Below are 23,867 nucleotides of genomic sequence, written 5' to 3'. Positions count from 1 at the left end.
ACGGTAGGTGTTCCATGGTCCCAATGGCAGCCCCAGTCCCGGAGAAATTCAGGATACGACGATGGGTCAGCACTCGTGCCACATGGAATTAGTGCAATTCCAATTCACGCCTGCGTCGGATTTGCTGGGGTTGGTATTGGTACTGAGAGTCTGACAAGCTTTAGCTGCATAAGCACTCCACTCCCCAGACACCTCATTCCATCCAAGACGATGCCACCCCGGAGAACAGCCCTGAGATTCGCAGAGACAGAGCTGGAGATATTGCTGGATGCCATCAAGGAGAGGCGGGTCACCCTGTTCCCTGGAATGGGAAGGCGATTGCCACCTGCCGACGTCAAATGGGCATAGGCGCAGGTGGCAGAGGCCTTGAGCGTCGTGAGCCCCATTGCAAGCACAAGAAAAAGCTGCACAACTTCCTTAGGATGGCCCAGGTGAGTTACCACCTCTGTGCCACTGGCACTGCCCCCATCCCATGAACCCACACCCCTCCCCCCTCTCCCCACCCCCAAGCGAACCCGTCAGTTGGACCAGTAGACAGTGCTGGGTTAGGATGGGCAATCCCCCAGGCCATACGTGGTGCGTCACCACCTCCATGCCCGCGGCACCACCTCTGTCCCACCCACATGCCTCAACCCCCTCAGAGGGCAACTGCACCCACCTGCCAGCTGCCCCCTTTCATACCCACCCTGCACCACATGCCAACACTTGTATTGCCCACAATGCCGGCTTTCCTGCAAACACAAGCCACCAGCTACATAGACATAGAATTTGCAGTGCAGAAGGAGGCCATTTGGCCCATTGCGTCTGCACCGACCGTCGGAAAGAGCACCCACTTAAGCCCACACCTCCGCCCCAGACCCGTAACACAGCAATCCCACCCAAGCCCTTTAGACACTTTGGGCAATTTAGCATGGCCAATCCACTCACCTGCACATCTTTGGACTATGGGTGGAAACTGGAGCTCACAGAGGAAACCCACGCAGACACGAGGAGAACGTGCAGACTTGGAGCTCATTCTGGGGTCGGTGGGACCTCTACAAACACCTGGACCAGAGGGGCACCAATATCCTGGGGGGGGAAATTTGCTAATGCTCTTCGGGAGGGTTTAAACTAGTTCAGCAGGTGCTTGGGAACCTGAATTGTAGCTCCAGTATACAGGAGGTTGAGAGTAGTGAGGTCATGAGTAAGGTTTCAAAGTTTCAGGAGTGTACCGGCAGGCAGGAAGATGGTTTAAAGTGTGTCTTCTTCAATGCCAGGAGCATCCGGAATAAGGTGGGTGAACTTGCGGCATGGGTTGGTACCTGGGACTTCGATGTTGTGGCCATTTCGGAGACATGGATAGAGCAGGGAGAGGAATGGTTGGTGCAGGTGCCAGGGTTTAGATATTTCAGTAAGCTCAGGGAAGGTGGTAAAAGAGGGGGAGGGGTGGCATTGTTAGTCAAGGACAGTATTACGGTGGCAGAAAGGACGTTTGATGAGGACTCGTCTACTGAGGTAGTATGGGCTGAGGTTAGAAACAGGAAAGGAGAGGTCACCCTGTTAGGGGTTTTCTACGGCCTCCGAAAAGTTCCAGAGATGTAGAGAAGAGGATTGCAAAGATGATTCTGGATAGGAGCGAAAGCAACAGGGTAGTTGTTATGGGGGACATTAACTTTCCAAATATTGACTGGAAACGCTATAGTTTGAGTACTTTAGTTGGGTCCGTTTTTGTCCAATGTGTGCAGGAGGGTTTCCTGACACAGTATGTAGATAGGCCAACAAGAGGCGAGGCCATATTGGATTTGGTACTGGGTAATGAACCAGGACAGGTGTTAGATTTGGAGGTAGGTGAGCACTTTGGTGATAGTGACCACAATTCGATTACGTTTACTTTAGTGATGGAAAGGGATAGGTATATACCGCAGGGCAAGAGTTATATTTGGGGGAAAGGCAATTATGATGCGATGAGGCAAGACTTAGGATGCATCGGATGGAGAGGAAAACTGCAGGGGATGGGCACAATGGAAATGTAGAGCTTGTTCAAGGAACAGCTATTGCGTGTCCTTGATAAGTATGTACCTGCCAGGCAGGGAGGAAGTGGTCGAGCAAGGGAACCGTGGTTTACTAAAGCAGTCAAAACACTTGTCAAGAGGAAGAAGGGGGCTTATGTAAAGATGAGACATGAAGGTTCAGTTAGGGCGCTCAAGAGTTACAAGTTAGCTAGGAAGGACCTAAAGAGAGAGCTAAGAAGAGCCAGGAGGGGACATGAGAAGTCTTTGGCAGGTAGGATCAAGGATAACCCTAAAGCTTTCTATAGATATGTCAGGAATAAACGAATGACTAGGGTAAGAGTAGGGTCAGTCAAGGACAGTAGTGGGAAGTTGTGCTTGGAGTCCGAGGAGATAGGAGAGGTGCTAAATGAATATTTTTCGTCAGTATTCACCCAGGAAAAAGACAATGTTGTCGAGGAGAATACTGAGATTCAGGCTACTAGACTAGAAGGGCTTGAGGTTCATAAGGAGGAGGTGTTAGCAATTCTGGAAAGTGTGAAAATAGATAAGTTCCCTGGGCTGAATGGATTTATCCTAGGGTTCTCTGGGAAGCGACGGAGGAGATTGCTGAGCCTTTGGCTTTGATCTTTAAGTCATCTTTGTCTACAGGAATAGTGCCAGAAGACTGGAGGATAGCAAATGTTGTCCCCTTGTTCAAGAAGGGGAGTAGAGACAACCCAGGTAACTATAGACCAGTGAGCCTTACTTCTGTTGTGGGCAAAATCTTGTAAAGGTTTATAAGAGATAGGATGTATAATCATCTGGAAAGGAATAATTTGATTAGAGATAGTCAACACGGTTTTGTGAAGGGTGGTCGTGCCTCACAAACCTTATTGAGTTCTTTGAGAAGGTGACCAAACAGGTGGATGAGGGTAAAGCAGTTGATGTGGTGTATATGGATTTCAGAAAAGCATTTGATAAGGTTACCCACAGTAGGCTACTACAGAAAATATGGAGGCATGGGATTCAGGGTGATTTAGCAGTTTGGATCAGAAATAGGCTAGCTGGAAGAAGACAAAGGGTGGTGGTTGATGGGAAATGTTCAGACAGGAGTCCAGCTACTAGTGGTGTACCACAAGGATCTGTTTTGGGGCCACTGCTGTTTGTCATTTTTATAAATGACCTGGAGGAGGGTGTAGAAGGATGGGTGAGTAAATTTGCAGATGACACTAAAGTCGGTGGAGTTGTGGACAGTGCAGAAGGATGTTACAAGTTACAGAGGGACATAGATAAACTGCAGCGCTGGGCTGAGAGGTAGCAAATGGAGTTTAATGCAGAAAAGTGTGAGGTGATTCATTTTGGAAGGAATAACAGGAAGACAGAGTAGGCTAATGGTAAGATTCTTGGCAGTGTGGATGAGCAGAGAGATCTTGGTATCCATGTACATAGATCCCTGAAAGTTGCCACCCAGGTTGAGAGGGTTGTTAAGAAGGCATACGGTGTGTTAGCTTTTATTGGTAGAGCGATTGAGTTTCGGAGCCATGAGGTCATGTTGCAGCTGTACAAAACTCTGGTGTGGCCGCATTTGGAGTATTCCGTGCAATTCTGGTTGCCGCATTATAGGAAGGATGTGGAAGCATTGGAAAGGGTGCAGAGGAGATTTACCAGAATGTTGCCTGGTATGGAGGGAAGATCTTATGAGGAAAGGCTGAGGGACTTGAGGCTGTTTTCATTAGAGAGAAGAAGGTTAAGAGGTGACTTAATTGAGGCATACAAGATGATCAGAGGATTGGACAGGGTGGACAGTGAGAGCCTTTTTCCTCAGATGGTGATGTCTAGCCTGAGGGGACATAGCTTTAAATTGAGGGGAGATAAATATAAGACAGATGTCAGAGGTAGGTTCTTTACTCAGAGAGTAGTAAGGGCGTGGAATGCCCTACCTGCAACAGTAGTGTACTCGCCAACACTAAGGGCATTCAAATGGTCATTGGATAGACATATGGACGATAAGGGAATAGTGTAGATGGGCTTCAGAGTGGTTTCACAGGTCGGCACAACATCGAGGACTGAAGGGCCTGTACTGCACTGTAATGTTCTATGTTCCACACAGACAGTGACCCAATCCGGGAATCATACCTGGGATCCTGGAGCTGTGAAGCGACAGTGCTAACCACTGGGCCACCGTGCCGGGCTACGGATGTCCTGTGCCGCCCGCTTCTGGGTGTCTCGCACTGTGCATTATCTGTCCCGCCAGGAAAAGGTGGTCCACAATTGCCGGGAGCGAGAGAAGAACAGAGGGAGGCCTGCTGGACCTGCATCCTCTCACCATCGCGGAACAGAGGGCATTTGACATGGTCGGCGGCGTGGGAAAGTGGGCAGTTGCAGAGGCGGAGGTTGGCATGGGATAATCAAGTAAGCCCCCAATGCGTTGCGATGTCCCTTTGGCACCTGAGTCACCCAAACCACACCAACCTGTGATCTAACCATCCGTCTTGCATTGTGTCATGCAGGGTCACCACCAGACAATGAGGGGCCGGCCAATGTCCCCTGCCCCCAGCCACAACCCTGCAACTCACTGGGAGGCAAGGTGAGACCATCCGGGGCCCGATACCCCCTCGCAAAACACCGACCTCTTGCCATTGCTGTCACCGTCACCCTCCACCATCTCAGAGACATTCACCTTGGTCGGGCATTGTAATGAAGAGTCTCCTGGTGCATACCACACATATGCAGCTGTACATCAGGTGGAGGTAGAAACCCCTGAGGGGGCGGATTGTTGGAGGACGGCCAGGTCCCAGGTACGAGCTGCCGTCCAGACAGGTCTAATGCTTTTGGAAAGGTCAGTCCCATTAATGTTGGAGATGCAGGTGCAGATCCGGGGACTACATGAAGGGTGTCATCTAACGGTTGTAGTTGGAGGAGTCGAGCTGCCTGCAGGAGTTGGAGGCAGTGCCGACTATGAGTGCTACCCAGGTCAACACCGCACAAGTGGCATCCTTGGTGAAGGCTTTTGGTGCGAAGGTATCGGTAATCGGTCAGAATGTGCAAGGCCAGGGCACTCTGTATGGGTGGTGGCTGAGGCACAGGACAGGGAAGCCATTTTATGTGCAGACATATATCAGGGCCGCATGGACATTGTTGTAGCGCTCCAGAGCGTGGCCAGGTCACAATGGCCCACAGCTGCGGGCGTCGAGATCATTGGTCTGGCGCTGGCTCATCTGAGCAAGTCACAGAGGGACCTGTCACGATCACTGAGTGACGTAGCACAATCCCTGTGCTCCATGGCCATGAGCATGGTGACCCTGGATGAGACGAGAGGGAGTCTCCAGGATTGGCAGAGCCAGGTGACGGTGGAGCCCCTGGAGCCTTCTCCAGCCGCTACCCTGTCCCAGGGAATAGCCCGGGGGTCACCAGGCACCCCGAGGGAGGGGGGGCCCGTGCCAGTGGAACCCACAGGGTGGGTGCCACTGGCATACTGCTGCACCTCTGAATCCCCGCGACATGTGCCTGACGCATCCGATGGGCAGCAGGCAGAACAGGATGGCGTCACACCACCTGTGACACCCGGAAGACTGCGCTCCAGAGGATGGTCGTGAGTCTTGTGTGCGATGCACAGGTTGTGCCTACCTGTCCAGGAGCAGCGTGGATGGGACGCAGGGATGCAGTGGGCAGGCAGGGCTTAGTACCGGCCAGTGTTCCTGTGGGGTGGGCTGGATAAAGGTGCCTCTAGTGGGGCATCCACCCTTTGGGAATGGTGGCCAGGAAGGATGGCAAGGGTCATGGTGTATTCGTTCACTGTTCGGGCTGCGCTCTGCGCTCTCCCTTCTCCCCCTGCAGTGGGTCAGCGTCTCCAATGGATATACTGAGGGGTGCCAACACCTGGTGGGCAACTGGTGTGCAGGGCCACACCCACCCTGTTTATGGGTTGTCTGGGGTCTGGATGTTCCTGCTTGGTGGATCGGGGGAGAGGGGCACCCATACATCCAGTGGCGCTCTGCACATTTACGGGTCACAATGGGCAGTCAGTAGAGTGTGCAACTAGATGGCTGCCTTGCTGGCCGTGGCAATGGTGGTTCGTGCCCAGACATCCCGGTCCCAAGGGAACAACCATGGCCCATCTTCTGGTTCCCCCCTGCTGCTCCCCCAGCCCAGGCAGTCACAACCCACAACCCAGCATCATAACAACTGGCAGCCCATGATTGCGCCTTTGGAAACATGTCTTACCTCCTCTCACCCTCTGCAGCCACAGCGCCCGGTTCCCGTTTTTAAATACCACAATTGAACCACGCCGGCTCCCTTCCACCTGGTGGAGGTGGAGCATCACGGGAGGCCGGAGACTGCCGGGTCAGTCCTTAATGATATAATGATGGCCGTTACATCATCAAGGCAAAATATTTTTAGGTGAATACTAGAAATGATTATTTCATACTAGTTACATAGTTAATTTGAGAAATAGAATGCCTGTTTGCCATAGGATGTTGTAGGAAAACATTAATTGAGATATCCTGAATCTATTTGTTTTATACTGGCTGCAACCTGCAATCCACTCAATATAATATACAAGTATTTTAGGGGCCATGGAATGTTATGATGAACTTAACTTACAGTTTTCATCTTTTCATAATGTAAGTTTGATGTTTTCATCTCCCTATAGGAGCAGCAATACTTGACAGTTGATTTATAGGTGTCGAATTTTGTAGTTTTCTACAATACGTGTTGTAATGTAAGAGCAGTCATTTATAATAATTTTATTGAAAGTAGAATTTTGGATTGCATTGGTAAGCATGTTTATTTTGCTACATCCTTAGGTTGGCTTCTCCGCATCGTTCTTCATCCTGTCAACCTGGTATTCAACACACAAACCTGCAGGCACTGAAACGTAAAACACCACCAGCCACTACCTGCTCTGACCATTGCAGGGCAGGACAGGTATATACTTCTTTAAGTACTGGGGCATCTGAATTGTTATGATATGGCAGGTGGCAATTGCCAGGCTGACCAAATTCCAAAGGGAAACTTGGGCAAGCTATCACAGTGATTTGCAATTTGTATTTTATTATAAGAAGGTATGTGTACTGAAGCCAGAGTAAAAAATTCATAAAACACTTTTGGAGGTTTTAACTATCAAATGAAAACATTTATTACGAAAGGAAAACTTAAACATGCAAGATTACATTTAAACAGTTAAATTAGTGGCCCCAACATTTCCTCTCAAACCTCTTACTCAGACTCACAAATAAACACTTTTTTAGGTAACAGTCAATATAGATACTTGCCGAAAGTCACCCACTGTTGTTATAGGGGAGGTACTTCGCAGGGCTTCTCTCTCCCTCTCACTCAACAGTAGAAATCCAAAGTTTCAAATAAAACCCTGCTTTTTGGAACAAACAGACAATTCCATGGAGTTTCTGAAGATGGCTCACTTTTTTTCTTTTACAGCTGTCTTTTAATATAGCACACTGCAGGATCTTACATGGCCTCTCCCCCAGCATAGCTTCCAATCTCTCCTTAAATATGTTTTTTTCTCTTTAAAATCATTGTTCTTCTACTTATTTGGAAGTGACCTTTCCCAGAATATAAAAATCTTCCATATTTTCCTAATGGCCACTACTTTCGGGTAAAATAAACTTAATAACTTTCCTTTATTCATTTATGATCTTTACCAGTTGCAAATCTCTTTTTGATTTATCTTCGAAATTCACGAGCTAAAAATCCAGATCCTCACTTATCGCTTTATGCAAATTTCTACTTGGGTTGTATATACTTATAAACATCTTAGCTTGACCATCTCCATTTCAAATGCCGTTTTGATGATTTACACTGTTTTAAGCATAATTATATTAGTCGCGCACACAGATTATACCACAGTAATATTAAAAGAATTATATTTTCTTCTCAGAATGGGCATATTTTATTACTTGGCATAAAGCCAATACAGTATTGGAGATATGGTCGAGCATATCTATTACAGCAGATGAATGCACATGTTTTCTCTCTGAACCAACATTTGATCTTGAGGGAGCTCTAGCACATGCAATTTATGTAAAGAAAATGCTTGGAGGCATTTGGGATAATTCTTATGATTGTTTATGCCAAGTGTTCAATTTCATAGGGAACTATGGCATTGAAAAATAAACAGTGGGCAGAATTCTCTGATAATGGGGCTATGTCCCCATGCCTGCGAGAAAACGGGCGCAAATCACTCTGGACTTTCCAGGAGAAGGGGGCTAGCAGGGTCCCGGAATAGTCTTGCAGCTCTGGCTGCCGATACGGGGCCTGTGCATGCGCGGGGTGGCCACATGGTGGACCCATACAGCGGGCTGGCCCTGACAATATAGACCCCCCTCCCCCAGATCGCGAACCTGGCCGTCCCAGAGGTCACCCCCAGTGACGGATCCCCCGCCTCCCCCCCACCAGGCGGCCGCAGACTGAGTCTGCAGCCGCCACTCCGAGCCCCCGCCGGGTGGAACCATGAGTGAACCACGGCGGCGGGAACTCAGGCAGTTGTTGGCGGAGAATCGCCGCCGGGGCCTCTTTCAATGGCCCCCGACCGGCGCCACATCGACCGCGTGTGCACAATTTTCAGCGATTCTCCGGTCCCTGGAGAATCGCGGGAAGGCGTTGGACCCGATCATGGGTCTGACGCCCCATTCTCTGCCCCTGCGCCGAGCCCGATTGCGGCGCGGAGGCTCGGAGAATCCCGGCCAGTAACTCTCTAACTGTTTTCGGGAAAATAAACATTTCTGATGGGCTGACAGTGGGCAGAGGAAACTGCCACCTGAAAGCAGATGGGAGGTCTATTAAAATATTCACAAACTATATCCAAAATATGCCTTGTAAACTCGTGTCTCGGTTTACTTGGCACTGAGCTGCATATAGAAATAAGTTTAAAGGACATATAAGATCCATCCAATAATTTTCCTGCCCCTTCAGCTCTGACAATGATTTCTTGTCAGCTGGGATATCTTTTTAGCCATTCTAAAGACATTCAGACATTTTGCTGCTCTGTTATGTCATGTGTGCCCTGCCCAAATGCAGGTCCTTGGCTCATTGTCTCCTGATGCTTCATCCTGAACCATTTTCTTCATAGTTTTTGTCAGTGGTGATTTGCCATTGCTTTCCACAGTTAGGGATAGAACGAGGAGGCAAATCCCACGGTTACCTCACCCGCAACAAGAATTAAACTGCACTGTTGGCCTTACTGTGAACCACAGGCTAGCTATCTAAGCTGACTGATACTCCATCATGATATGTCCCTTTAATTGTCCCCAACTCATTTGCACAAATTTTTACTCAGGGCATGAATTTGGACAGACAACAAACTCTCACCATAGAGTCTGCACAATTTAACTCCTAGGCCTTATTTTAATATGATTGGCAGTTTGCTCTCCCAATCTCATGGAAATTGGGCATTTTCCCACAGGGCAATGCGGCTTCCAATGAATGTCTTGAGGCCTACTTAAAGTATGTATGCATCTCATAGTGTATCCACTGCTTATTTTTTTGCCTGTGCAATTCAGCAAGTCTTTCTGTCAAGACAGGTGAATCAAAATGCTGCTCTTGCTTTTGAAACACCTCCTTGGAGCTACTAGTAGACAATGTGAAGGAACAAACTGATAAACTGCTCTGGACAAGGGAGTTGATGCAGAAATGTTTATCGTTAAATATACCACAAGCTTCTAAACTGTGCGTTAATATTATCAAATGTGTATTTACAAGCTATTGGAATGTGTCTTAAAAAGGAAGGTGAACTGAATGTATTTGTTACTGTATGGTGTTGCAGGAGCTGTGCTACCTTTGCATGCAACGAGCTCTGAAGAATTTTCCTATTGATCTTTCGGAGAACAGGAGAATAAAAGAAGAGGAAAATGAACAAATATTGCATCAATACCAGCAAATAAAAGATCAGGATACCCTCTTCCAGCAGCAGGTAAATAACAAATTATGAACTATATGTTAAGTCCAGAATTCTATTAAAATATGCAACCGGCACACTCAAAATGAGTATTTTAGTGATAACTTGGTCATTTGGCAAGGGCTTAAAATAAGCTAGCTAAGACCACCAGAATCTGTTTGGGTAGAGTGTATAATGTGCAACTCATCCGATACTAACAGTATTCCCTGTCCTTATTAGGACTGATTTTTATTTTCTCCACATGGGTGCTAATCAGGCACTATGCACCCAAAGTGCATGCCACGTGACCTGCCTCTGCGTGGATTCTAGTTACATGCTTGGTCTTGATGTGGCTCTGGCCTGTATCCAACAGAGCCTATTGATTAGAAATCAGTGAATAAATTCTGCTACTGTTACAGGCCCAAGAAGGTTCTTGATCTGATAAATACAAAAAAGGGACTTATTTTCTTGATCCCCTGCCATTGACGCCTTCTCCTAACTGTCACAAAGACCATCCACAATCACCTTATTAACATCACCCACTTCTTTTCCAACTTCAGTCCATCTTCCACTAAAAAGTTCCTTTGTTTATTTATCATCTCCAAACTTGAATTCCAAAGCTCTCTTGGCCAGCCTTCCATCCACCATTTTGCTTGGACGTAAGAGGTAGGGAGGGAGTTCCGAAAGATCTTAAAAGAAGCAAAATAAGGGGGTCCAGGCAAGAGAAGTGCAACTTTTTTATTCGTCTGGAGAACTCCTGTTCCTTCCAGCCTAATGAAGGAAAGTTTTAACTTAACTGGAGAACATCTTCATCCCTTCCACCAGCTATGGACCTGCTCAGACTCCAGTTAAGCATTTATAAACGTGGTCCCTATTGATGAGTGTAGCTCTTAGATAGTGGCAACTGACAAAGGTAGCCTATTAGATACTGGTACTTATACTTTAGAGCAGAGTTTTTCAAAGTGTGGATTGCGACCCCTGGGTGGGTGTCAGATTGATCGCAGAGCTAAGGGTTGCAACGGTGTTCCCAAAAGATCCCGTCGATATTGCCGAATAGTAAAGCTCTACCATTAGAAGCACACTCGGCCGAGCTATTGTAAAACAGCTGTAACGCTGTTATCTACCCGTACCTGTGAACAACGATGCCGACATACCAGGGAGAAAGTAATCCTTTTTTGCGAGTGGCTTGAGTGAGTTGTGGAGCCTTGTTACAAATATAAGTGATTTGTATAAATTTGGTTTCTGTATCCGCTCACAGCACCGAGCCACACTACAGTCTCTTTGGTTTCAGAAGCATAGGATTAAGATTATTTTCTCGATACCGTAACAGCCTCCCCGAACAGGCGCCGGAATGTGGCGACTAGGGGCTTTTCACAGTAACTTCTATGTTCATTGAAGCCTACTTGTGACAATAAGTGATTTTCATTTCATTTCATTTAATTTCTCTCTTACTGCACTGAAGGGCACTTCTGGGTCCACAGGACAAAAAAAGTCCTCATATTAAATCCGCAGCCTTACCACAAATAAATTATTGCGAATCTATTCATTCCACGTCGGGCACAAAGCTGAAGACGGTAAGGTGAGAGGTAGAGTGACAGATAGTAAAAATGGGGAGGCAGATTTTGAAGCACTCCATGGTTGAGTTTTTGATTATCATCAAAAGCCTGACTTCCGTCTTTCTATGTCTATAAACTACTTCTCCATATCTCTATATCAATCTACCCAGATACCTTTGTAACTCAAATTCTACTTTGATACACATGAGAGTGCTGAAATAACTGAGACAATCAAGATGTTGGGGGAAGAAAAATAAAATTGGCAGAAAGACACAGAGAAAATTGAAAGAGTCGTTTGGAATCAGGGAAAAAAAGAGTGGACAAGGAGAGGGGGAGTGACTGAGCCAGATAGGAACAGAAAGAGAAATAAGGAAAACAAATAAATCCCTGCTGATGAAGGGAAAAACTGACAAGAGTCATACATTGGGAAAAACCCAGCAGAGAGCATAAGGGAGATGTTGAAAAGGGGAAATAATGACACAGGCATGGAGGTAAAGGCAATCAGATATGGTGGGAGTTGCAGAGTAGCTTGTAGGGAGATGAACATTGATAGGGAGAGAGCAAATTTGAAATGATTATGGATAACCCAGACATGGGCGGGGGAAGCAAGAGAGAGAGGAGTGTGTCTTTCTTCTATGCGCTCGAGTTATTCTGCGCTGTTGCAGCTGGGAGTGCGCTTCCTTCCTCCAGTCTCACCAAGCCTAAGGGAGGAAGGTTGGTCAAGACAGGATGCATGGACTGAAATGGTAAGGACCAAGTAGGCTCACCTGTCACAATAAATGTAAGCGTGCGTGGCGTGAGTCCCAAAGGTCAACCAGTGTGGGTCCTGAACATCGGCTGGCATTAGTCCTGAAGCTCGGTCAGTTGACAAAAGTGGGTCCCGGAAAAAAATGTTTAAAAAACTCTGCTTTAGAGGGTTGCACAGATGCAGGATGTGCATTTAATGAGTTACTAGGCACAAATGGGCTGCAGCTGGAACTGGGGGAAAGATTGCTTGTGTGCCAGCTGATCAGAGGACGAAGTTGCACATGAGCTTTGTTATAGAGAACTCAGATGAGGACTTTGATGGAATGGCCTGTAAAAAAGTGAGCATGCACACTGAAATGCTTAATAAAAATAAAAAATGCTGGAAATGCTCAGTATTTCGGCAGCATCTGTGGAGAGAAACAGAGTTAACGGGCACAATTCTTCGGCCTCATTACGCTCTCGCTCAAGCGAGGCGAAATCGTGAACTCGCCGTAGCGTGGCGAGAAACCAATTATCACCACTCCCATACAATCAACGAGAGCCACCCTATACCCAACGGCCTCCGTCATTCAGCAGCCTCCCCAGCAAGTGGTCACGCTGGCGCTGATTCGTACTCCCTTTTTAAAAACGTGAACCTGGCGGAAGGGCTTCTGCGGCAAGCCAAGGAAGTGAGTAGGCATCTTTGCTCACAGGCAAGAACCCTGGTGTGCTGGGCTTGCCACCCCAGTGCTCAGCGGGGTTGGGTGATCCTCCGCAGGACTGGGCCATCTTGGAAGGGTGGGTTGGGGAGGCGCTTGGGAGGGAAACCAAGGGGGGCAATCACTCACGACACCAGCGTGCCAATCCCTGGATCTCCATTCCATTCCAGGGGCAACCTTTGTCCCTGCCCGTCTTCACCACTGAGGGTAAGTGAGCACTTGACACATGCCAAGTGCATTCCAGTGGGTGGGCGGGCCATGTAGCTTGTGGGAATCATTCCCCAGCATTCCAATCCCACCTTGATGTCTGGACACTGTGCCTGAGCACTGTGGGAGGCAACACCACACACGCAGCAGACAACATCCGAACCACCCAGGGGATGGGACACAGCTCCGGGAACATGTCCACAGCCAGAGGCTGGGTTAGTGCCACGGGTGGGTGGGGTGGGGCTAGGGAAGGGGGCACGGCGCGGTTTGCCTGGGGAGATGGGCAAAGGGTCCGGGGGTCAGCCCGCATTGCGGAAGAAAGTGACAGAGGCATCTTAATCGTTGGACAAAAAGTTGTTTAATGTGCTGTACAATACCTCACTCCCGATAGTGCCGTCTCCCCCACCCCACAACACCTCCTCCCTATTCTCTCCACAACCCCAACCTATCCCCCTCACCCCCTACCCAGGTGCCTTCAGTGATCTTTAATGTGCCTGGCTCTCCTAGCTCTACCACTATGTCTTGGTGTTTCCCCAATATGCACATCTGAGGTGGAGGTTGCCACCTCCTTACCTCGTCCCTTGGCCCTCGATGCCCCTGGCGGGCGTCCTCTGGGGACTCTGGGGCTGGAGGGCCCCGGCTCACTTGTCGGTGGCACATGCACAGTCGTGCTGCCATGTCCCGTGTGCTGCCTACGAGACTCAGCCTCATCAAAGGGGTGGAACTTGGAGGAGGTGGTGACCACGTTCACCACTCCATGGGATGGGTCCGGGTTGGCACTGGCACTTAGGGCCCTAGGGTTCACCTTGGGACAGAGGGGCAGCTGGTTCTGCCCCGGCTGCCCATGCATCATCTGGTTCTGTCAGCCCATGGTGTCAACGCCCTCAGCGATGCTCCTCAGTGACTGGGACATGTTCTGCAGTGCTTCAGCCATGCCCACCTGCGACTGGGACATGCTCCACAGCGCCTTGGCCATGCCAATCTGAGAGCGGGGCATGTCCCGCAGAACCTCATCAGGGTTAGCCTGGTACTGGATCACATCGCCATCAGCCATGGCCATCACCGACTGCGCGATGCCTTAGACACCTTCATTCATGGTGCCATGTCGTGCACCAGGCTGTCCACTGCAGTCGTCACCTTAGCAGTGTTGGCCTTGGTACTGCTCATTGCCGGTGCCATCTCCTGCACCTGTAGCCTCTGAAACTCCTCCAAGTGGCTACGGATCTGCTGGAGTGTCGCTGACATCTCCCTCTGGGTGTCCCGGCCGCTCCCTATTGTCTCCACCAGCTCCGGGTAACCCTGTTTCAGAGGTTCAGCATGAGGCTGGGACCCAACTGGGTCCTGAGATCCAGCAGACCTCCAACTGCTGTCTCACCTGGGGGTTCCTGCCTTCACCTGATGTACATCAGCAGCTGTGTGGTGCTCACCAGATTTGCCCCAGGAGCCTGACCACTAACATCTCCCACCAAGATATGTGTATCCGTGTTGGTGGAGGGTGGGGATGACAGCTATGCCGCGACAATAAGTATTCGCCTCGGAGTCAGGAGAAGGGGCCACCTGCGATGGGCCGGCACTGTCGGTGGAGGACTTGTGGGAGATGAACATGTGGTCAGTGGGAGGGATAGGTCAGTCAGTACAGCAATCAGTACTCATGTTTGGCAGGTCGCTGGTTCCTCACCTCTGCAGCGTGCGCCAGCCTCCGCGTGGGTGACCAATCTGTCCCCAGCCACCCCAATCACCTCCAGGGCCCGCTACTTGAAGGAGGTGAGGATTCTTAAGTTCAGCACCCAGCGCCAGTCTTGGCCCTCTCCCTCCGATTATGGGAGAGCTTTTCCCGAGGAGACAGAGAGAGGGCATCGTTAGCCGCACACTTGGTTCAGTGGTGGGAGAAGGGGTGTGAAGGCGGGGTTGGGGGAAGAGGGAGAGAGGGATGGGGTCGCTTGGAGGGTTGGGGGGTGGATGCTCCCTTGGTGGTGGTGTGGGGGGGGGGGGAGTGGATGATGTTGGTGTCTACTCATTTGGACTGACCTGATTAATACTACACTGCTGCATACTCCACCCAATGCCGGTGTCTAGGTATTTACATTGTGCACCTTGTGTTGCCTTATTATGTATTTTTATTTCTTTTCATGTACTAAATGATCTGTTTTCTTCTCGCAGAAAAATACTTTTTACTGTACCTCGGTACACGTGACAATAAACAAATCCAATCCAATTCCATCGCTCGTGCTACCAGGTGCAGGCCATTGACCTTCTTCCTGCACTGCTGGCCAGCCCTCTTGGTTATACTGCTGGAACTATTGGCTGCTGCCACCACATCCCAGGCAGCACTGTCTGCCTTGTGGCTCACTCTCCGGGACCCCCAGGAGAACAGGAAATCCCTCCTGGCCCCCACCGCATCCAGGAGCCTCCCCAGGTCAGCGTCCCTCAATTTTGATGCCGGTCTCTTCGGCACCATTATTATAAGCTGGCTGGGCATGTGCAGTTTAACTGCTGCTCGACCTTGTTAGCAGGTGGGGGGGGGGGGGGGGGGGGGGGGGGTGGTTCTGCTGAGCGCAGTCCCGGTGAATCAGCTGGTGAGGCTTTATTTGCGGCGAGAAGCACGTGAGGCCTCGTCAAGTGGACCAGTTAATGTTGAATTGCATTGCTGGTTTCGCTGATGTACCCAATTACTTTTGTTTCCAATTAATGGGCAATTTAGCATGGTCAATCCACCTGCCCTGCACATCTTTGAGTTGTGGGGGTGAGACCCATGCAAGCTTGGGGAGAATGTGCAAACTCCACACGGACAGTGACCCGGGGCCGGGATGAAACCCAGGTCCTCGGCACCATGAGGCAGCACTGCTAACCACTGCGCCACCGTGCTGACCCTAGTCTGATTCTAACTTGACACAGAGCTTTGCAGAGAGCTGGAGCCAAACCTTTCCAGTCTGGAAGTAGTGGGAAAGTCCACTTCAGACCCATCCATAATATGGCATCTGATGGCCAATATCAGCTTCAATTGCAGTACATGCCATGAGATGTCTGAGTACAGCAGTGGAGTTAGCCATCATTTTCATACTGCAAAGGATATGCTTAATTCTTCTATGCTCCTTGTCAGTGACCACAGCCTGTGGCAGGCATGTCAATGCACCAAGCATCTCATTGTCCATACCCATCTGCTTTTTCCTGTCTGCTGCCCCATTAAAACCCTCAAATATCCCTTCTACATTAGAACCCATATGAAACCATACCCTGTGGCATGGTGGCTCCTACGCTGCCATTGTCACGTGCCCTGGTTGTGGTCCCACTCCAAAATTGCCCTCTAAAGTATGCACAGTCTCAAGGCGGGATTCTCCTAAATCGGCATGATGGCCCGTCTCCGGCATAAAAAACAGCGCGAACCACTCCGGCGTCGGGCCGACTGGAAGTAGCATAATTCTCTGCACTTCCGGGGGCTAGGCCGGCGCTGGCGGGGTTGGCGGCGAGTTAGCGCGTGCACAGAACTGCCGGCGTGGTTTCGCGCATGCGCAGACTGGCCGGTGTATTCTGCCGCATGTGCAGGGGGGTGTCACCTCGGCGCCGGCCATGGCAGAGCCCTACAGGGGCCGGCGCGGAAGGAAGAAGTGCCCCCACGGCACAGGCCTGCCCGCAAATCGGTGGGCCCCGATTGCAGGCCAGGCCACCGTGGCTCCCCCCCCCCCCGGGTCGGACCCCCCCCGCATCCACCCGAGGACCGCACCAGCCAACATACCTGCCAGGTCCAGCCGTGTGGGACCATGTCCAATCCACGCCGGCGGGACTGGGCAAACATGGGCGGCCGCTCGGCCCATCGGGGCCTGGAGAATTGCTGGGGGGGCCGCTGCCAACGGCCCCCGACCGGCATGGCGTGGTCCCCGCCCCCGCCCGAAAACCAGCGCCGGAGAATAGGGCAGCCGCCTTCGTAGTGGCGGGGCGAGATTAATGAGCTGGTGGCTGACAGTATGAATTTGAGTGAAGTGTTCCTTCATCATCATTCACTTTTCCACTTCCACTTCTTGTTCCTGCACCACTGCCCAGTCAGGTTACAGAATTTGGTCCCTGAAAGAAGAAAGACACAAGGGTTGGGATGCAATGAGAGGAAGCAACAGGTGAATGCTTAAACAATCTGAAATCTTTAAATTAGAAGGGATTGTGGGATGAAGAGCAAGTGGGATATGATTTTGAGGATTAGGTATGAACATACCATCATCTTTAATGCTTTCAGTTCTGTCGCTGGACACAGACCCAGTCATGGCCACCCTAATGATGGTGAGCACTGTCTCTTCCATCAGAGTGAGGACATGTAGCCATACTTGCACCCCACCAGTCAGGTTTTGCGACCTCCAGCTATTCAACACCTTGTCCTGCAACAGGGAAGATGTTTTGTCATGAGTGTGGTGCAATATATTTGTGTACTGTGGCTGTCTGGCAGTGTGTGCAAATTGTGAGATGTGGACATTAAGTTTATAAAAGTGTGCTGTCTGTGAGGATGATGTGAGGCATACGAATGTTAGGTATGCGTTGTGATTGATTGAAATTGTTGGTAGGTTGGTAGGTGAGTGATGAGGGTATAGTACAATGAGGCCATAGTGGGTAAGTTGCTGAATTTGGCCAAATGTGTGCGGTCATTGGACACTTTGCAGTTGTTCAGGCCCTTGGGACTGCACTCCACATTGACCGCTGCAGCTATCTACTCCCAAATAATTCTTTCTTAAAGTTTGTCTGGAGGGCCTCCTGATGATGGGATGAAATCACTCCTCTGCAACTCCTCAACTAAGGCCTCCAGTATAGCAATGGAAAATCTTGGAACCAGCTTTCTTCCTGTTCATCTAACTCTCACACTCTTCTGCAACAAATTCCAGCACCTGCTCCAGCTATAATGCACATCCCCTTTACGAGTTGCAGGCTGTTATTAAGTATGTGACCATATTTAAGTTATTTTAGCTTATGATTTTGTGCCTCTTCGGGTTTTAGCACTGGGCTGGCTGCATGCAGAAATCATATTAAAAAGTTGGCAGTATGAAGTTTGCGTATTTCCTGCATCAAAAGCATTGAGCACAGGTGAATCATGTCTCATGATCCCGGCATCTATTTTCAGACTCCATCAAATTATGTAGTTCTTGGCTGACCTTGATTTCTTCTCTTTACTTCAGGCACTGAGGACAGCTAGAATGCACACACTGTCCTAGTGGCTGAAATCAGCCATCTCAGTATGGGCTCATGATCAAAACTCGAGCTGATTTCAATGACAAACAATTAGGGAAGTTTCATATTTGCCTTTTGAGACATTGGAAGAACTTTGACATTTCTTTTTATTTGCAGAAAAAGTGAATATTTTACTCCGCTGTTTTGCCATATGGTAATCCAGGGCAAAAAGACTAATTAGATTATAGGGAGAGCTGAATTATCGGTGTAAATGGAAACAAATATTGCAGTACAGTTACTAAACTCTCCTTTGAACATAATGGGTGGAATGTAATCACCATGACAGGGGACCTATCCATTGGCAGGAAAATTGGTGGCAATCTCACTGCAGCCATTTGCGGGAGGCCAAATTGATTGAATCCCAATCAGGCAATATTTACCTGAGATTGGGCTTCCTGGCTCCTGTGAGGTGAATTTCCCCCTAAGAAAACCTGCTGGAGGGTGGACGTCCTGCCTCTGAGAGATACCAGCCAATTGGAGGCCAGCAATTTTCCAGTACCGGCAGCGTCAATGGTAGCAATGTCCACTGCCTGTACTGTGGTGGGGCCTACACCAGGAAACAGGTGCTGGGGTCAGACTTGGAAGCCCTGGTGAGGGGTAGTGGGGCTTGCTTTAAGGTGTGGGGGGGAACCCAGACTCCTGGTTAAGTACCAGCGGCAGCACCTGAGGCCCATAAGTGACTCTTAATTGGCCTCTTAAAGGCTTCAATTGACTTCCATGCAGAAAAGCTGCCCTTCTGCATTGGACTAAAAAAAATAGGGGCAAGAATGCAATGGAGTCTCCACCCAGCACCGTCCTGCCTGATCACATGGATCTCCCACCTCTGAACCTGTCTCCAAGCATTAAATTCCATCCAATGCTATAATTGCATTATATTTTTATTTTGGGCAGCATTCTCCGACCGTGTCCGCCCGGTGACCGGAGAATCCCACCCAAGGTCAATGGAGGTCTCCATTGTATACGGCTCGCCCGTGGCATTCTTGCAGCGAGCGGGGTGGGAGAATCCAGCCCTATATATGTGAATAGGTTATGCAGATTGAAAGCCTGAAATATAGTACTTTGAGGAAGTTTTATTAGTCTAAATATCTAAAATTCAAAGAAAATATAGTGGCACTAAATGAAATCAAGAGGAGAGATGCTTACTACCCCAATATCTTCTTGAACATAGAATACATGGAATCAATACAGTGCAGAAGGAGGCCATTCAGCCCATCAAGTCTGCACCGACCCTCCGAAAGAGCACCCTACCTAGGCCCAATCCCCCTCCCTAACTCTGCAACCCCACCTAAGCTTTGGACACTAAGAGGCAATCCTCCTAACCGCACATGTTTGGACTGTGGGAGGAAACCGAAGCACCCGGAGGAAATCCACACTGACATGGGGAGAACTCCACACAGTCACCCAAGGTTGAAATTGAATCTGGGTCCCACTGTGTCACCATGCCAAGCATGTTCATATCTTTCAACAAAATTATTATTTGCATGAATAAAAGCAATATTTTTGCTTGTCACGTAATTTAGTATAGCTTAAATATACAACTGTATAAGAAGTAGTTTCACTTTGTTTATTTAAGTGGTAATGTGTGCTACAAATAGCATTTCCTTCACCTTGTTCTTAATTGTAGTTAATGTGTTCCCTTTTTTTTAGTGTGAAATGTTGGCTAAAAGAGAATTCAACCAAAAGATTTCCGCATTCAACATCGGGGTTGCTGAAGCCAAAAAGGAATTGAAGAATTCAAAATGCAAGGCCTCTCGTGTAAGACTTGAACAGCAGACAAATAATCTGTTTTTGGAATTGTTTTTATTTAAATATGTTTGACTCTGATCTTAAAGACTCAAGACTTGAGTCGGAACTTTCCAGCCATTCACACTGGCGGGATCTTCGGGTCCCGCCTACTGTGCACCCCGCTACAGGATTCCCAGCGATGAGAGGTGCATTCAATGGGAAACTCCCACATTGGCAATGCTGGGACCAGAAGATCCTGCCGGACAATGGCAGGCCGTCTCCATCACCGCAAAACAAAACATGCAGGTTGCATGGAAATTCCCGCCTTTCATATTTTGATTCATGAAGGTAGAAATTCTGGTAGCACAAGGGCAGTACGTCATTGTTGAAGTTCATGACTTGTCTCAAATTCAGGGGGTGGGGCACTAACATAATAGGTGTAAATACCTTAATCAATAATGATGAATGCAGGTCACCCATTCAGTAGAACAAACAGAATTTCATAGACTTAATGAGCCAAAGAAATATAGAGGTGTTCAACTTTTATAAGGAGCTCCCAGGCCGGGAAGCCCCAAATCAGATGTAATCAATCCCTCCAAGGTGAATTGCTATTTGATTATTTTTCTAGTTGAGTCTCACCTATGGCTGAGAAGAGTGATTATGCCTGCTTTTTGTAAATGTTGCTGCAACAGCGTTAACAATGACATATCTGGCAGAATGTCCATAGAGCCCAGGAATGCCCAGAATCTTCTGGTCGCGCCGGAAAAGCAGCTCGCCGCGGCAAAGTGTAGCCGATGAAAGCCGGGCGTCCCAATCCCTTCCTACAATGGGGAGTTTCGGTGAGCAGAGCTCACCATTGTAAAAAGCGAGGCTATGTGTGGCCTCGGCAGTGCGCTCCCCGTTTAGGCCCCTTATTCAACACGAGTTGTATTTCAGTGGCTAAACGCGCTCGCTTGGGGACGTCATTCCCTTTTGGGAAGATCGCGCCCAATATCTCTCTCTTTTTATCATAAGCCTGAACTCTGCCCAGTTTCTAGGAGTGGGAAAGCCTGTGCCCAGAACACTGCCAAATTTACTGGGGCTTCATTTGAAAAATTGAAGTTTTACAGCCAAATGCATTGAGCTCAGCTGTCAATTCAATATGGAAAGATGTGAAGAGGACACTCAGGGCCAATTCTTCCCCAAAATTTCTAAGTTCATTTGTGGCGGGTTTTTCAGGGAGTTTCGCACCGGCTCTGCCGGCGAGTTGCCCACCGCTATTCAATGACAGTCACTTTTTGGGGCCCTGGGGAGTTTTTCACGGGTTTAGCCCACAATATGGGATCTGTGGTGAATGCATTGCTGTAACAATTCACCATGTGCATATCTGTATTATGCTGTTGCCCATGTGGGCTCCACCTATGGACCATTGTAAGGTATTACCTATGATGTAGCATGTTGGGGCCTGTGTGGGCTCCGCCCCTGGCTCCACCCCTTGAGGGGAGGTATAAAGAGCAGTTGCCCTGTAGGCGGCTCCCACTAACAGATCAGTCGCAGGCAGGCACTGTTCTAGTTGATTAAAGCCACAGTTTACTTCTCCTCCTGGTTTCGTGTGAATTGATGGTCGCATCAGTATCCCATAGCAGGGTGCCCTCACTTGGGGCGTGTGGGGTAGTTCCCATGTGTGTGAGGGGTGACATTGGCCGTGAGTGGGAAGGACCCACAGGCTCACTTAGAGATTGGGGCACCCTTTCAAAATGGTGGCCCGATCTCTGAGTTCTTCTCCCCAGTGCGGAAAAAATTCTTAGGCCGCGATTTTCCGGCCTCTTATACCCACTCTGAAGCGTAACGAGGCCGGTAAATAGTGGGAGAGGCCAAAAACGGGAACAGCGCCAGGCTCCAAACAGTTTGCGATGCAACTGGCCTGCTCCTATAGGTGAACTCGAAATCTCGCTGAAGCATGGCGAGAAACCAATTATCACCACGTAAGCCTCATTTCCATATATTTAACAAGAGCCACCTGACATTCAAAGACCTCCTTTCGTTCACCGGCCTCCCCAGCAAGTGCTTACGCTGGAGCTGATTGGCACTCCTTTTTAAAAATGTGAACCTGACAGAAAGGCTTCTGTGGGGAGCCAAGGAGGTGAGTAGCAATCTTTCTCACAGCCAAAGAACTCGGATGTGCTGGGCTTACCACCCCAGTACTCAACGGGGTTGGGTGATCCTCCGCAGAAGTGGGCCGCCATGGGAGGGTGGGGGGGAGGCGCTGGGGTGCAACTGGGGAGGCAATCGCTTGGGGGACCACCGTGCCAACCCTTGGATTCCTACCCCATGGCGGGGGCAACCACTGTCCCTGCCCCACCGAACACCCATAACCCCCACCGATTGCTGAGGCCTCTGGCTGCGCGGCTGAAAGCTATTGCTAGTAGGGAATTGGCAATTGTGATTAAGTGAGCACTTGACACATGCCAAGTGGATTCCCGTGGGTAGGCGGGCCATGTAGTATGTGGGAGTCATTGCTTAGAATTCCAATTAAACCTTGATGCCTGGACACTGTATGGGGGTCGGCACCACACACGCTTCAGCCAACATCCGAACACCCAGGGAATGGGTCACAAATCTCGGGACACGACCATGGCTGGAGTGTGGGTGGGTGCCACGGGGAGGGGGGTTTGATGGAGAGACAGGCAAAGGGTCGTGGGGTCAGCCCGCATTGTGGAAGTAAGTGACAGAGGCATCATAATGGTTGTGCAAAAAGTTGTTTAATGTGATGTACAATACCCCATTCCAGATAGTGCCACCACCCCAACCCCCCTTAACCCCCAACACCACCCCCTCCCCAGGCCCTACCTAACCCCTTCCCCCTTACCCCAGTGCCCTCAGTGATGCTCAATGTGCCTGGCCCTCCTAGATCTACCACTACGTCTTGGTGTTTTCCCAGGATGCACATCTGAGGTGGGGGCAGCCAGCTACTTACCTCATCCCATGGCCTTTGATGCCTCTGGCAGGTGTCCTCTGGGGCCGGAGGGCCCCGGCTCACTTGTCGACGGCACATGCACAGCTGTGCCGCCCTGCCTCATGTGCTAACCCCCAACACGGCTTCAACAGAGAGATGGAACTCGGGAGTGCTGGTGGTCACCGTCGCCACTCCATGGAACGGGTTGGCACTCAACGTTTTGCTGGGGGCTAGTCGGACGGCAGCGTAGAGCACCCAGCTCTAGCTGCCGATACACCCTGGAGAATTGCCGGGACTGTGGCCGCACATGCGCACTACAGCAGCCTGCAGCAGCCATGGCGTGCTTCATGGCGGTGGCCGCTCACGTACCCGACCTGCGAAATATCGCCCCCTTCGGCCGGGCCGCGTTCCGGACCACCCTCCCACAATACCCCCAGCCCCGAATAATGCCCCCCCCCCCGCCCACCGATCAGCCCTCCCCGATTGTGGTGGCGCTAGATTAAGTCCGCAGCCGCCATGCCGAGTTCCCAACGGATAAGACCACACGTGTCCCGCGCCATCGGGAACTGAGGCCGTCGATACTTTGAAGGGGGCAGAGCATCGCGAAAGCGGCACCGCCCCCGATTTCGTCAGGAATTTGGATTCTCCGGCCATTCGGCGAACATTATTGTGGCGTCAGCGACCGGAGAATCCAGCCCCATATGTCACTTTTTTCAGCAATACCCACATTCTAAATTGGCAAGTGACTATTTTCATTACACTTATCCGAACGTGGAGCTATGAATAGCGGGAATGATCCTCTTGGCTTCACAATACTACCATGGTTTGCTGTTAGTTCCCTTTTTACTGTTCTCCTCCCACTTCTGTCTCCCTTACTTCTCTGCTCCTTGGCCATGCAGCACTTAACTGAGGGCCAGAGTAGGCAAATAA

General features: G+C 49.7%; 1 protein-coding gene across 4 annotated transcripts in view; it reads left to right on the top strand.

The window, feature by feature from the left end:
- The window catches only part of LOC140391721 (coiled-coil domain-containing protein 81-like), a 252,969-nt gene that overhangs the window by 180,154 nt on the left and 48,948 nt on the right, over nt 1-23,867 (top strand). For all 4 annotated transcript variants that reach the window (XM_072476491.1, XM_072476493.1, XM_072476490.1 and 1 more), the window contains 3 exons: nt 6,779-6,899; nt 9,754-9,900; nt 19,925-20,032. In XM_072476491.1, the coding sequence (XP_072332592.1) occupies nt 6,779-6,899; nt 9,754-9,900; nt 19,925-20,032 (376 nt within the window). The remainder of the gene's footprint in view (nt 1-6,778; nt 6,900-9,753; nt 9,901-19,924; nt 20,033-23,867) is intronic.

The sequence above is a fragment of the Scyliorhinus torazame genome, chromosome 15 (assembly GCF_047496885.1).
Source record: "Scyliorhinus torazame isolate Kashiwa2021f chromosome 15, sScyTor2.1, whole genome shotgun sequence".
In the NCBI taxonomy this organism is placed as follows: domain Eukaryota; kingdom Metazoa; phylum Chordata; class Chondrichthyes; order Carcharhiniformes; family Scyliorhinidae; genus Scyliorhinus; species Scyliorhinus torazame.
Note: the sequence above shows the minus strand (reverse complement) of the source record. Positions and strands in the feature narration are given on the sequence as shown.